Source organism: Palaemon carinicauda, chromosome 15, assembly GCF_036898095.1.
Source record: "Palaemon carinicauda isolate YSFRI2023 chromosome 15, ASM3689809v2, whole genome shotgun sequence".
Taxonomy (NCBI): domain Eukaryota; kingdom Metazoa; phylum Arthropoda; class Malacostraca; order Decapoda; family Palaemonidae; genus Palaemon; species Palaemon carinicauda.
Window position 1 is genome coordinate 44,812,761 of NC_090739.1, and position 15,557 is coordinate 44,828,317.

The window sequence follows — 15,557 nt, forward strand, 5'->3', positions numbered from 1 at the left end:
TCGAGAGCTAGAGGCTTTTCGAAGGAGGCAACCAGAGCGTTTGCTAGAGCAAGGAGAATATCCACCCTTAGAATCTACCAATTGAAGTGGGAAATCTTCCGAAACTGGTGCAAGTCAGTATCCGTATCCTCGACCAGTACCTCTGTAACTCAAATAGCTGACTTTCTCTTATATCTGAGGAAAGAACGATCTCTTTCAGCTCCCACTATCAAGGGTTACAGAAGCATGTTGGCATCAGTCTTCCGTCACAGAGGCTTAGATCTTTCCAACAATAAAGATCTACAGGACCTCCTTAAGTCTTTTGAGACCACGAAGGAGCGTCGTTTGGTTACACCTGGTTGGAATTTAGACGTGGTACTAAGATTCCTTATGTCAGACAGGTTCGAACCGCTTCAATCAGCCTCCCTGAAAGATCTCACCTTTAAGACTCTTTTCCTGATATGCTTAACCACAGCTAAAAGAGTCAGTGAGATTCATGCCTTCAGCAAGAACATCGGATTCTCATCCGAAACGGCTACATGTTCTACAACTTGGTTTTCTAGCCAAACACGAGCTGCCTTCTCGGCCTTGACCAATATCGTTCGATATTCCAAACTTATCGTATGGTTGGAAACGAACTAGAAAGAGTATTATGTCCTGTAAGAGCTCTTAAGTTCTATTTAAAAACCTTTACGAGGCCCGTCTGAAGCTTTATGGTGTTCAGTTAAGAATCCATCTTTGCCTATGTCAGAGAATGCTTTATCCTATTTTATCAGACTGTTAATACGAGAAGCTCATTCCCATCTGAATGAGGAAGACCAAGCTTTGCTGAAGGTAAGGACACACGAAGTTAGAGCTGTCGCAACTTCCGTGGCCTTTAAACAAAATAGATCTCTGCAAAGTATATTCGACGCAACCTATTGGAAAAGCAAATCAGTGTTCGCGTCTTTTATCTTAAGAATGTCCAGTCTCTTTACGAGAACTGCTACACTCTGGGACCATTCGTAGCAACGAGTGCAGTAGTGGTGAGGGCTCGACCACTACAATTCCCTAATTCCATAACCTTTTTTAATCTTTCTCTTGAAATGTTTTATTATTGTTTTTGGGTTGTCCGGAAGGCTAAGAAGCCTTTCGCATCCTACTTGATTTGGCGGGTGGTCAAAGTCATTTCTTGAGAAGCGCCTAGATTAGAGGTTTTGATGAGGACCTTTAGTATGGGTTGCAACCCTTCATACTTCAGCTCCTAGGAGTCGCTCAGCATCCTATGAGGATCGCGAGACTCAGTAAGGAAGACGTACTTAAAAAGGCAGAGTAATTGTTCAAGTCGACTTCCTTACCAGGTACTTATTTATTTTATGTTTGTTATTTTGAATAACTGCTAAAATGAAATACGGAATACTTAGCTCATAATAATGTCAACATGTAATGCTGGTCTCTACCCACCCCCCTGGGTGTGAATCAGCTATATGATCATCGGGTAAGTTTAATATTGAAAAATGTTATTTTCATTAGTAAAATAAATTTTTGAATATACTTACCCGATGATCATAAATTAAAGGACCCACCCGTCCTCCCCAATAGAGACCCAGTGGACCGAGGAGAAAATTGGTTCTGTGTTGACATCGAGTACTTGAGTACCTACTTGACAGATGGCGCTGTTGATGTACACCCCCACCTGTATAGCAATCGCTGGCGTATTCCGCCCGTAGGTTTTTCTGTCGGGCAGCAGAGCTGACAGCTATATGATCATCGGGTAAGTATATTCAAAAATTTATTTTACTAATGAAAATAACATGATTAGATCTTTCATGCATAAACTAAAAAAAAAAAAAAAAGAAGAGAAATAAGGTAAAACAATATTTCCAAGTGTACCATCAAGCAAGAGAACTCTAATCCAAGACAGTGGCACAGAGGCTATGGCACTACCAAAGATTAGAAAACAATTGTTTTATTTTGGAGTGTCCTTCTCCTAGAAGAGCTGCTTACCATAGCTAAAGAGTCTTCTACCCTTACCAAGACGAAACTAACAACTGAACAATTAGAGGGCAGTAGTTAACTCCTTCAGCAAAGAAGAATGGTTTGGTAATCTCAGTGTTGTTAGGTGTATGAGGATAGAGGAGAATGTGGAAAGAATAAGCCAGACTATTTGGTGTGTGTAGGCAAAGACAAAATATGCTGTAACCAGAGAGGGGGATCCAATGTAGCACTGTCTGGACTGTCGAAGGACCTAATAACTCTCTAGCGGTAGTATCTCAACAGGTGGCTAATGCCGTGGTCAACCTACCACCTACAGTTCTGTGATGGGACGTTGGCTTGGGCTCCCCTCTTGGACTATTTGACATTAACCTACTACCTAGTCAACAGATTGTGAATGTTTAATGCTCCTGAAGAATTATCCTTATTTTATAGGACTAAAGGTTTGTATGGCTAGGAAAAATACAAATTAATTTTCAAATTAAATATTTTCAAATCCATTATGACTATACACTACTGTATAGTAGTTTTTACCTTTGTTTATAGGAGGTGAAGTATCGTATAGCTTTAAGGATGTAATGTCCTGTTGTTGCAATGCTAAAAGTTCATTATTTTAGGTATCAAAACTTACTTCTACCTATATATTGCAGAAAGATTTGAATGTTCTAGGACAGTCACTAATGTCAGGTGACGTTGCTTCAGAGACGGAACGACTTATGACCTGTCGACTTGCTAGGTACGTAGGATGGTTTGCAGCTATTACTTTAAGTAGAAGTACTGTAATTACTATGTATAGTATAGTTTCACTATTACCTTATTCAATTATAATTATTTGTTGTGTGTCTTAAACTACATACAGTACTGTAGTATGCATTGCAAATTATTGGAGTGAATGTTCCTTTGTGTAAATTTATTTACTGTATACTATATATCCACTGCATTGCAAGTCAAGTGATATATTAATTCCAATATGTGTTTCTTGTGATTCTTTAAATGTGTTCTACCTTCATATCCAATTTGATTTGTTCCAACACAAATACAAACCTTCATTCTTTACGTAGGACACTACCCCCTGCTCACTCATACCTTCTTCAGTTTTATCTCAGCAAGTGTTTAGGGGTATGGCTAACGGTATGTCTGATCATTTTTTGGTGGAAGGAAAATTAGTTGTAGCAAAAGAGTGGGGGAATAGAGTAGGTGGATGTAAAAGGGAGCTAGTGAGGGTTGAAGAGCTAATAAAACCTTGGGTAAAAAGTGAATATCAAGAAAGGTTGAAAATGACATATGACGAAGTGAAAGTAAGAGAAATTGGCAATTTAGAGGAGGAGTGGAAGTTAGTAAAAGAAAATTTTGTTGGGATTGCAAGTGATGTGTGTGGCAAGAAGGTTGTTGGAGGCAGCATGAGGAAGGGCAGTGAATGGTGGAATAAAGGAGTGAAGGTAAAAGTGGAAGAGAAAAAGAGGGTTTTTGAAAAATGGCTGCAGAGTAATAGTATAGAGAAGTATGAAAAATATAGAGAAAAATGTGGAAGTAAAGCGCAAGGTACGTGAGGCAAAGAGGGCAGCTGACCTGAGGTGGGGTCAGGGATTGGGTCATTCATATGAAGAGAATAAGAAGAAGTTTTGGAAAGAAGTGAAGAGAGTAAGGAAGGCTGGCTCAAGAATTGAAGAGACAGTGAAAGATGGAAATGGAAGGTTGTTAAAAGGAGAGGAGGCAAGGAAAAGATGGGCAGAATATTTTGAAAGTTCACTGAATGTTGAGGATAATAGGGAGGCAGATATAATTGCTGTTGCAGGTGTTAAGGTGCCAGTGATGGGAGATGAGAATGAGAGAGAGATTACAAAAGATGAAGTGAGGAGAGCACTAGATGAAACGAGAGTAGGAAAAGCGTCTGGTTTGGATGGTGTGAGAGCTGAGATGTTGAAAGAAGGGGGTGTGACTGTACTTGAATGGTTGGTGAGATTGTTTAATATGTGTTTTGTGTTGTCAATGGTACCAGTAGATTGGGTTTGTGCATGTATTGTACCACTATATAAGGGTAAGGGAGATGTGCATGAGTGTTGTAATTCAAGAGGTATTATTTTGTTAAAGCGTAGTTGGAAAAGTGTATGGTAGAGTAATGATTAATAGGATCAAGGATAAAACAGAGAATGCAATTTTAGAAGTACAGAGTGGTTTTAGAAGAGGTAGGGGTTGTATGAATCAGATTTTTACAGTAAGGCAGATATGCGAGAAATATTTAGCAAAAGGTAAGGAGGTGTATGTTGTGTTTATGGATCTTGAGAAAGCGTATGATAGAGTTGATAGGGAAGCAATGTGGAATGTGATGAGGTTATATGGAGTTGGTGGAAGGTTGTTGCAAGCAGTGAAAAGTTTCTACAAAGGTAGTAAAGCATGTGTTAGGATAGGAAATGAAGTGAGTGATTGGTTTCCGGTGAGAGTGGGGCTGAGACAGGGATGTGTGATGTCGCCGTGGTTGTTTAACTTGTATGTTGATGGAGTGGTGAGAGAGGTGAATGCTCGAGTGCTTGGACGAGGATTAAAACTGGTAGACGAGAATGACTATGAATGGGAGGTAAATCAGTTGTTGTTTGCGGATGATACTGTACTGGTTGCAGACACAGAAGAGAAGCTTGGCTGATTAGTGACAGAATTTGGAAGAGTGTGTGAGAGAAGGAAGTTGAGAGTTAATGTGGGTAAGAGTAAGGTTATGAGATGTACGAGAAGGGAAGGTGGTGCAAGGTTGAATGTCATGTTGAATGGAGAGTTACTTGAGGAGGTGGATCAGTTTAAGTACTTGGGGTCTGTTGTTGCAGCAAATGGTGGAGTGGAAGCAGATGTACGTCAGAGAGTGAATGAAGGTTGCAAAGTGTTGGGGTCAGTTAAGGGAGTAGTAAAAAATAGAGGGTTGGGCATGAATGTAAAGAGAGTTCTGTATGAGAAATTGATTGTACCAACTGTGATGTATGGATCGGAGTTGTGGGAAATGAAAGTGATGGAGAGACAGAAATTGAATGTGTTTGAGATGAAGTGTCTAAGGAGTATGGCTGGTGTATCTCGAGTAGATAGGGTTAGGAACAAAGTGGTGAGAGTGAGAACGGGTGTAAGAAATGAGTTAGCAGCTAGAGTGGATATGAATGTGTTGAGGTGGTTTGGCCATGTTGAGAGAATGGATAATGGCTGTCTGCTAAAGAAGGTGATGAATGCAAGAGTTGATGGGAGAAGTACAAGAGGAAGGCCAAGGTTTGGGTGGATAGATGGAGTGAAGGAAGCTCTGGGTGATAGGAGGATAGATGTGAGAGAGGCAAGAGAGCATGCTAGAAATAGGAATGAATGGCGAGCGATTGTGACGCAGTTCCGGTAGGCCCTGCTGCTTCTTTCGATGCCTTAGATGACCGTGGAGGTAGCAGCAGTAGGGGATTCAGCATTATGAAGCTTCATCTGTGGTGGATAATGTGGGAGGGTGGGCTGTGGCACCCTAGCAGTACCAGCTGAACTCGGTTGAGTCCCTTGTTAGGCTGGGAGGAACGTAGAGAGTAGAGGTCCCCTTTTTCGTTTTTGTTTCATTTGTTGATGTCGGCTACCCCCCAAAATTGGGGGAAGTGCCTGGGTATATGTATGTATGTATTAGCATCTCCGGAATATTGTCCTTGAGTTGAGGACTTGATTAATATCATGACTCCTTTAACTCTTTAGGTTGGCTAAAGGGGAATATCTGCCAGCCCACTGACTTATCTTTATCTCCTTAGAATTAGACTATGAGGAAGCCTGCTTCCGTCTGTGTATGCCGATCTGTTAGCGGACAAATGCGAGCAACTTACATCGTAACGATTACTGTTGCTTCAGCGTTCAGCCTTGCTTATTAGATGCAATTGCTTTGTGATCCAATCGCCTGACTTGGTCAGCGATCAAATTGCTCTCAGTAATTTAGAGGTTCACTTTATAAGCTACCTCTCTGTGCCCTCAGCATGCTGAAGTGGAAGCTAGTCTTTCACTTGGGAGATATGCTTATCTTTTTCTTCCTCTGAGTTCGTCATTCCTTTGCGGTTTTTCGGCAGATGCAGTTGCTCCCATTACCTGGTGTCCTAATCTGGTAGCTTATCTATCCAGGCAGCTCAGATTCATCCTTGTGTTTCCGACGTGAGGGCGCTCTAGCTATTTTGAGTGCCTGGCAGATTTTGGAGGTTGTCTCGGTGGCTGAGAGTTTTGTTTGAAGCAAGTGATCTCAACACCTCGATCCAAGCTCACAACGAGCCTAGATCACGGCGCCAAAAGTAAAACCTATCCTTAGAGGTTTGCTTGAAACAAGCAATCTCTCAACACCTCTCTATCCAGGCTCGCAACATGATTCAAGATCGCAGAACAATCCAGGGTCACAGCAAGCCTGTATCACGCACCTGTGACTGTTCATGCTCTTCTGAGCCTGCTTTACCTGTTGGGTTAGAGTGCATGAGCCAGGCTTGCACACCCTTGCAGATCGCGGTCCGGTGTGGGCTTGTGATTCTGCCATGTTTCGGTCACTGCGCGTTCACTAAAGGTGATCACAGAGTGTTGCTCAAAGCTCAAGGGGGTCACTTGGCTCACACAAGCTCTTGCTCTCTGTTGAATGCTCTTTGAACTAGTAACTGTCTTTCTAGTCCCCTAATGTGCGTGAGGCAGTTAGGAATCTAGAATGAGCGGTTTATTGCACCGCTTGGGCTCTGACATCACTAACCCTAAGGGCTAAAGGGTTGTTTTTTTTTACCAAGAAACCTTTATGCCTGAGATGGCTAGTGGTAGTATACAATTTTGTGTACACTATCCGGTGTTCATATTTTAAAAGAGTTTATGGAAACAAATTCCTTCTAGATTCCGATTCTCTGCCGCAAGGCGAGAGAGGAGGTTAGTGGAGGAATTTGATATTTTCTTACCCCCCCCCCCCTCTCTCTCTCTCTCTCTCTCTCTCTCTCTCTCTCTCTCTCTCTCTCTCTCTCTCTCTCTCTCTCTCTCTCTCTCTCTCTCTCTCTCTCTCTCTCTCTCTCTCTCTCTCTCATATTCCCAGAAATTTTCAGATGACTTGAATTGGGTACAGTCATCAAAATTCAGTTTTGGGAAAACACTAATTGCTTTAGATTTGTAATATTTTATTTTCAATATTTAACTTAGCCGGTGATTATATAGCTGCAACTCTGTTGCTCGACAGACAACTCTACGGTAAAAACTCGCCAGCGATCGCTACACAGGTTGCGGGTGTGCCCAACAGCGCCATCTGTCGTCCAGATACCCAGTACTCAATGTAAACAAAGACTCAATTTTCTCTCTGTCGAGCTATCGACAAGACGTACTTACTCGCTGTTGCTAAACTGGAGTTTTTTTTCACAACTAATTGGTGAAGTACTTTATTCTAGTTTTGAGCTTTCGCTGTGCAGGGTTTCTCTTCACACAAATCCTTGAACTCTTTTTGATAACGGATTCTTTGTTGATGACTTTTTGATAGTTTTTTTAATTTCCCTTTGACTAATTCAAAATGGCTGACCCTTCACAAGTCCCAAAATTTAGGAAGTGCAATGCTAGGGACTGTTCAAGGCGTCTTCCGAAGGCTTCTATCGACCCTCACACTGTTTGTTCCAATTGTCGGGATAAAACCTGTCAATTGGAAGATCGGTGTGAGGAGTGCGTTGGGCTTTCGGAATTCGATTTTATCGAATTTCAAAAGTATACACGTAGGCTAGAGAGAGATAGAGTTAGGAGAAGCTCTTCTCGTTCTATTGATATATCCTCTCCTCATGCCCCACAACCTATTCCTTCCCCTGTAGTGGTTGCTCCTAAGCCCCCTTCTGGCACTCAGGAACCTTCGATGGCTGATATGATGCGTGCCATCCAGGCTCTGGGTGAGAGAGTTGAGTCCCTTGCTAGTGACCGTAATCAGCTCATGGCGGATGTGAAGGAGCTTAAGTGCAAAAGTGCAGTGGGAAGTGCTAAAGTGCCGAGTGATAGTGTTGTGGATAGTGTTGCGCTTGAGGGTTCGTCTGTTCGTGCCTGTCGTCCTCCTAGTCCGGGACCTCTTGCAAGCTCCCAAGTTCAGGGGAGAAGCAATGTCGTACGACAAATGGGTTCGAGAGGCTTTAATCAGCGAACAGACGTTCCCTCCGTGGTATCGGGCGTATCTACCCAAGATCGCTCCTACCTAACTAAGACGAGAGAGCCCATTTATACCTCGTCTTCGGAAGGTGTTTCTCGCAAGAAACCCTGGACCAAGGTCTCACGACCGTTAAAACGCAAGTCGGTCCCTTCAGCGCAAGTCCAACGGCCCGGTTGTAGCCACTGGGTCAGTTCGGACTCGCTGCCGTCATCCGATGACTGCTCACCGCCTAAGAGAGGCAAAGCGGTACCGCTTCGGACAGTAACCCCGTCTGTCGCCGCACCTGCTCCCGTAGACCCTAAGTGGTCTCTACTGCAAGACATGCAGTCTAAACTGACGTCTCTGATGCAGGACTTTCGTGCGGAGAAGGTTGCTGCCGCACCAGCTAGTGCAGTACCTAGCCTACAACCTTCCACACGATCGGTTGTGCGTCCGGTGGACGCTGAGGTAACCTTCTCACGCACACCAGTTGAGAGAGTTCCTCCTCCCATGCGTTCCAGTGTGATCTGCCAGCCGCATGTTGACGTGAAGAGACGCTCGGAGGTTGCCGTTGACGTTCCGGAGGTTCAACAACCGTCAGAGTTGCTTTGTTTTGACGCGGTGCGTCAACCTCCGCAACCCAGTGTGTTTTCCACTGCGCACCCACATCAGTCCAGACAGTCTGGAGTAGACGCTGTGCGTCCCCGCGCTGCCATGGTTGTTGCCAGCTCACAGACTGGGCAGCAGTTCCATGACGTTGCGTCCGGCTCAGTCACGCATGCACCCGTGCGACCGGACTCAGCGAACCAGCCGTTACCCACTCCGTTGCCGTTTCCTCATCAGTTGTCGGATGAGGAACTTTCTGATGATGATGGTGCTGCACACATAGATGAACCACTATCAGATTTGGACGAGCCTAAGTCTACTCAACCCTCTTTGGACTTTAGAAAAGTTTTGGCCATCCTCAAAGAGTTGTTTCCGGACCAGTTTGTTTCTGTGGCTCCTCGTTCTCCGCCGTCTGAGTTTGTGTTAGGCATGCCGTCTACCACTCCTGCCTTTACTAGACTCGTCCTCGCACGCTCGTCCAAGAGAGCTTTGCGGGTAATAGGAGAATGGTTGCAGTCCAAGAAGAGTTTAGCAAAGACAGCCTTTGCGTTTCCCCCTGCTAGACTCTCTTCTAGATCGAGCGTCTGGTATGCCACGGGAGAAGTTCTCGGCTTGGGAGTTCCTGCCTCTGCCCAGGGCGACTTCTCAAGTCTTGTAGACTCTCCCCGCCGCCTTGCCATGAGACGCTCAAAGATATGTTGGTCATCTTCGGACCCGGACCACCTTTTGAAAGGTATCTTTAGGGCCTTCGAAGTTTTTAACTTCTTAGACTGGTGTCTAGGAGCCCTTAGCAGAAAGACCTCTCCGACAGAGAAAGAGACTTCCTTGCTCATTATGTCCTGCATGGACAAGGCCGTACGTGATGGGTCTAATGAGCTTGCTGCATCATTTGTGTCCGGAGTCCTTAAAAAGCGTGAAAACCTATGCTCATTCCTTTCAGCTGGAGTTACACAGTGCCAGAGATCTGAGCTTCTCTTTGCTCCTCTTTCCAAGTGCCTTTTTCCAGAAGCCCTGATTAAGGAAATAGCCGCTTCATTGGTGCAGAAGGACACTCATGATCTTGTTGCGTCCTCCGCTCGCAAAGCTCCCCCTTTGCCTACCTTGTCAGCTAGACCAAGGATGGACACTCCAGCGTCCCGTTTTATTCCGCCCTTTCGTGGCAGAGCCTCCAGCAGAGGAGGTGCTCGTGCCGAAGGGAAACGAGGAAAGAAGAAAGGATCCAAGTCCTTTAAGGGCAGAGTCTGACTGCCCGCATCTTCAGACAGCAGTGGGAGCCAGACTCAAGAACTTCTGGCAGACCTGGGAGAAGAGAGGCGCAGATGCACAATCTGTGAAGTTGCTCAGAGAGGGGTACAAGATCCCTTTTGTGCGGAAACCCCCTCTAGCAACGTCTTCCATCGATCTCTCTCCCAGGTACAGAGAGGAAGACAAGAGAAGAGCCTTGAAACAGGAAGTGTCTCTTTTACTAGAGAAGGGAGCGGTGGTCAAAGTCTCGGACCTTCAATCTCCGGAATTCTACAACCGACTCTTCTTGGTGCCAAAGAAGACAGGAGGGTGGAGGCCGGTGCTAGACGTCAGTGCTCTGAATGTCTTTATCACAAAGCAGACGTTCTCCATGGAGACCACAAAGTCAGTCTTAGCAGCGGTCAGAAGGGAAGACTGGATGGTCTCTTTAGACCTTAGGGACGCCTACTTCCACGTCCCCATCCACCCGGACTCCCAACCTTTTCTGAGATTCGTTTTCGAAAAGGTTGTCTACCAGTTTCAAGCCCTGTGCTTTGGCCTAAGCACAGCTCCTCTTGTGTTTACGAGGCTGATGAGGAATGTAGCCAAATTCCTTCATTTAGCGGACATCCGAGCCTCCCTCTATTTGGACGACTGGCTTCTCAGAGCTTCTTCCAGTCGTCGCTGTCTGAAGGATCTAAAGTGGACTCTAGATCTGACCAAGGAATTGGGTCTCCTTGTCAATATGGAAAAGTCACAACTGATCCCATCCCAAACTATTGTGTATTTAGGGATGGAGATTCACAGTCTAGCTTTTCGGGCTTTTCCGTCGGCCCCCAGAATAAGCCAAGCCCAGTTATGCATCCAGAACATGCTGAAGAAGGAACAATGCTCAGTCAGGAAGTGGATGAGTCTGGTAGGGACGCTATCATCCCTGGAACAATTTGTGTCATTAGGAAGACTACACCTCCGTCCTCTTCAATACCATCTAGCTTTTCACTGGAAAAAGGACAAGACGCTAGAAGCGGTCTCGATCCCCATTTCCGAAAAGATGAAGTCTTGCCTGACTTGGTGGAAGGACAGTATCAACCTAAGAGAGGGTCTTCCCCTGGCTGTTCAGACTCCCAACCTCGTTCTCTTCTCGGACGCATCGGACGTAGGCTGGGGCGCGACATTAGACGGTCGGGAATGTTCGGGACTGTGGAACTCGAGTCAAAGGATCATGCATATCAACTGCAAGGAGCTGCTGGCAGTACATCTGGCCTTGAAAAGCTTCAGGTCTCTCCTTCGAGGCAAAGTGGTGGAAGTGAACTCGGACAACACCACTGCCTTGGCGTACATCTCCAAGCAAGGAGGGACCCACTCATTGACGTTGTACGAGATCGCAAGGGACCTGCTCATCTGGTCAAAAGGTCAAAACATATCACTAGTAACGAGGTTCATCCAAGGCAACTTGAATGTCATGGCAGATTGTCTCAGTCGGAAAGGGCAAGTAATTCCAACAGAATGGACCCTCCACAAGGATGTGTGCAAGAGACTTTGGGCCACTTGGGGCCAACCAACCATAGATCTCTTTGCAACCTCGATGACCAAGAGGCTCCCAATATATTGCTCACCAGTCCCGGACCCAGCAGCAATACATATAGATGCCTTTCTCCTAGATTGGTCGCATCTAGATCTATACGCATTCCCACCGTTCAAGATTGTCAACAAGGTACTGCAGAAGTTCGCCTCTCACGAAGGGACAAGGTTGACGCTAGTTGCTCCCCTCTGGCCCGCGAGAGAATGGTTCACCGAGGTACTTCGATGGCTAGTAGACGTTCCCAGAAGTCTTCCTCTAAGGGTGGACCTTCTACGTCAGCCACACGTAAAGAAGGTACACCAAAGCCTCCACGCTCTTCGTCTGACTGCCTTCAGACTATCGAAAGACTCTCGAGAGCTAGAGGCTTTTCGAAGGAGGCAGCCAGTGCGATTGCTAGAGCAAGGAGAACATCCACCCTTAGAGTCTACCAATCGAAGTGGGAAGTCTTCCGAAACTGGTGCAAGTCAGTCTCTGTATCCTCGACCAGTACCTCTGTAGCTCAAATAGCTGACTTTCTCCTATACCTGAGAAAAGGACGATCTCTTTCAGCTCCCACTATCAAGGGCTACAGAAGCATGTTGGCATCGGTCTTCCGGCATAGAGGCTTAGATCTTTCCAAACATAAAGATCTTCAGGACCTCCTTAAGTCTTTTGAGACCACGAAGGAGCGTCGTTTGGTTACACCTGGTTGGAATTTAGACGTGGTACTAAGATTCCTCATGTCAGACAGGTTTGAGCCGCTACAATCAGCCTCCCTGAAAGATCTCACCTTAAAGACACTTTTCCTGGTATGCTTAGCCACAGCTAAAAGAGTCAGTGAGATTCATGCCTTCAGCAAGAACATCGGATTTTCGTCAGAAAAAGCTACATGTTCGCTACAACTTGGTTTTCTAGCCAAAAATGAGCTGCCTTCTCGACCTTGGCCGAAATCGTTCGATATTCCCAGCTTATCGAATATGGTAGGCAATGAACTAGAAAGAGTCTTATGCCCTGTGAGAGCTCTTAAGTTCTATTTAAAGCGAACTAAACCGTTACGAGGCCAATCTGAAGCTTTATGGTGTTCAGTTAAGAAACCATCTTTGTCTATGTCAAAGAATGCTTTATCCTACTTTATCAGACTGTTAATACGAGAAGCTCATTCACATCTGAGTGAGGAAGACCAAGCATTGCTTAAGGTGAGGACACACGAAGTTAGAGCTGTCGCAACTTCCGTGGCCTTTAAGCAAAATAGATCTCTGCGAAGTATAATGGACGCAACCTATTGGAGAAGCAAGTCAGTGTTTGCGTCTTTTTATCTAAAGGATGTCCAGTCTCTTTACGAGGACTGCTACACACTGGGACCATTCGTAGCAGCGAGTGCAGTAGTGGGTGAGGGCTCAACCACTACAATTCCCTAATTCCATACCCTTTTAATCTTTCTCTTGAAATGTTTTTATTGTTGTTTTTTGGGTTGTCCGGAAGGCTAAGAAGCCTTTCGCATCCTGGTTGATTTGGCGGGTGGTCAAAGTCATTTCTTGAGAGCGCCTAGATTAGGGGTTTTGATGAGGTCCTGTTGTATGGGTTGCAACCCTTGATACTTCAGATCCTAGGGGTCGATCAGCATCCTAAGAGGATCGCGAGGCTCCGTAAGGAAGACGTACTTAAAAGGCAGAGTAATTGTTCAAGTCGACTTCCTTACCAGGTACCTATTTATTTTGTTTTTGTTATTTTGATAACTTCTAAAATGAAATAAAAACTCTTAGCTCATAAAAGTGTAAACATATATTGCTGGTCTCTACCCACCCCCCTGGGTGTGAATCAGCTATATAATCACCGGCTGAGTTAAATATTGAAAAATGTTATTTTGATAATAAAATAAATTTTTGAATATACTTACCCGGTGATTATAAATTAAATGACCCTCCCTTCCTCCCCAATAGAGACGCAGTGGGACGAGGAGAAAATTGAGTCTTTGTTTACATTGAGTACTGGGTATCTGGACGACAGATGGCGCTGTTGGGCACACCCGCAACCTGTGTAGCGATCGCTGGCGAGTTTTTACCGTAGAGTTGTCTGTCGAGCAACAGAGTTGCAGCTATATAATCACCGGGTAAGTATATTCAAAAATTTATTTTATTATCAAAATAACATATTTTTTTGTGAATGAACTTTTACGATCATGCACTAGACTTTGAGAAAAAACAACAAGAATTCAGGCGTGCTTGTGTGAAGCACTTGTCTTCCCAGTAGAGAAATATTACAATGCAGCTCCTCACTAGTACAGTGGTAATGTGCTCAAGTAGCATTAGCATGGCAGCAGATTGATCCCACATCCGTATTGTGTTTTTATGTTTCTTCACTTGCATTTAGTTTTCTTGAAAAGCTTTATGTATAAGCTATTGTTCGTAAATTAAAGTTATCTTCCTCAGGAGAGTAGTTAGTCAGCTGATGATTATCAAATGAAAGAAAATGTGCCATTTTTTTTTTTTTTTTTTAAATAGTCTTTAAGACCATTAGGTAGTAGTTTCAATGGATACTCCTACTCTTCTTTTCTCTTCCATTGGAAACTAGGGTTACCCAGCCCTCCATCTAGGATTAAGAAACTACAAAACTTGAGCACTGTTGAGTTTTCTCCTTGAACAATCCTCGATTGTGATCTTTTAGCTTTTTCCTCTCTTGCTCTTGGTGAGCAAACAACACCTTGATGCGAGCAGCTTTGGAACGTTTCCACACAACTGATGATGCAAACATTTTTGGAACATTTCCACATGTTCTTGTTATTGGTGATCTATTTAGCGATTCCTCGCCGTTCAGTAGCTCCCTTCTCTTGTTTGCTCTCTCAATAGAGCTATACTAGATGTACTACAAGGGGTTCGCTCATTCTTAGGAAAACTGTATGACATAGCAAAAGTTTGCAAATCGCAGAACTTTGTTCGATTGGTTGTTTGTGACTAATCGTTCTTCTGTTTGCTATTGGTTACATACTTTACAACTATCCTTGATCGGTTGTAGATGCCTACTTGTGCCCAGAGTAGTAACACTTTTAACCCCCTTTTTATTCCAGCAACTACAGTTTGAAGTACAGTAATGAAGCAGGATAGTTAATGGGTAAAAGGTAAATGAATCCTACTCAATACAAACCTGAGAAGGTGCTCAGGTTTATACTGGAATTTTATAAGAAATGCATTTACTTCCCAAGGGCTCATAAGAGGTAGGGCACCGATGTAGTAGTTGCACTTGGACACATTCTCAGAGCGGTCACTTAGGGTGCCCTCCTAACCATTGGCATGTCTTCCTTTGCTTGTTGACCTAGAGGCCCAGACCTTGTTACCTCCCCTTGTTAGCACAATCTAAGGCTGGGGACTGACTTTGGATCAAAGGAGGTTGGGTTAACACTGTGGGTAGCAGCAGATCCTCTTCAGTCCGAGGATCTGCAGAGTAGTGCTCACTTGAGCGCTCCCACAGCATACTCTCCTCTCAGAGCGAGTGTGCTTGATGAGCTTACTCAACGAGAGGATAAACACCCCTATCCTTACCCCTCTGAACATACCGACCCTTCAGGTATTGTTGGCAATTGCCCTTGCAAGCAGGTTGCTTGTAAGCGCCAGTGCGACTTGTCGGAGACTCCATGAATCTCCAACTCTCGCAGTTACCTGTGCTAACTCTGGATTGCAAGGAAGAACGTGAGACACAGGTTAGCGCTCCTGTCAAGGTTAGCGCACCTGTGTCAAGTCGCAATCCTCATGTATTTCCAGTGCAAATGGTTGCCAGAGCGGTCTGGCTACATGGAACTCAGCTCTCCGAAGCTCGCAGTTAATCATGCAATCCACCTGCTACCCAGTGCATCATCACTGTGGTCATGTGATACTCCAAGAGCCTACAGGGTCATTTGGCAGATAAGCTCGTTACCTAACTACCTACGGGCTTAGGTCCAGACCACATGATCACAGTGGATCTAAAAGACTTGTACTTTCAGATCCCTATTCACCTGGCTTCAGCAAGGAAAGATATACCCTTTTTAGGTATTGTTCTTCTGTCAGTGGACAACCCCTCAAGTGTTCACTTGAATGTTCATCCTAGTTCAGCTTGGACGCACACCAATGCCATTCGTCT

At 44.7% G+C, this 15,557-nt stretch overlaps 1 protein-coding gene across 4 annotated transcripts in view; it reads left to right on the top strand.

Annotated features, from left to right (window-relative positions):
* The window catches only part of LOC137654591 (MTRF1L release factor glutamine methyltransferase-like), a 172,179-nt gene that overhangs the window by 49,989 nt on the left and 106,633 nt on the right, over positions 1–15,557 (top strand). For all 4 annotated transcript variants that reach the window (XM_068388359.1, XM_068388361.1, XM_068388360.1 and 1 more), the window contains exon 3: positions 2,604–2,689. In XM_068388359.1, coding sequence (XP_068244460.1) covers positions 2,604–2,689 — 86 coding nt within the window. The remainder of the gene's footprint in view (positions 1–2,603; positions 2,690–15,557) is intronic.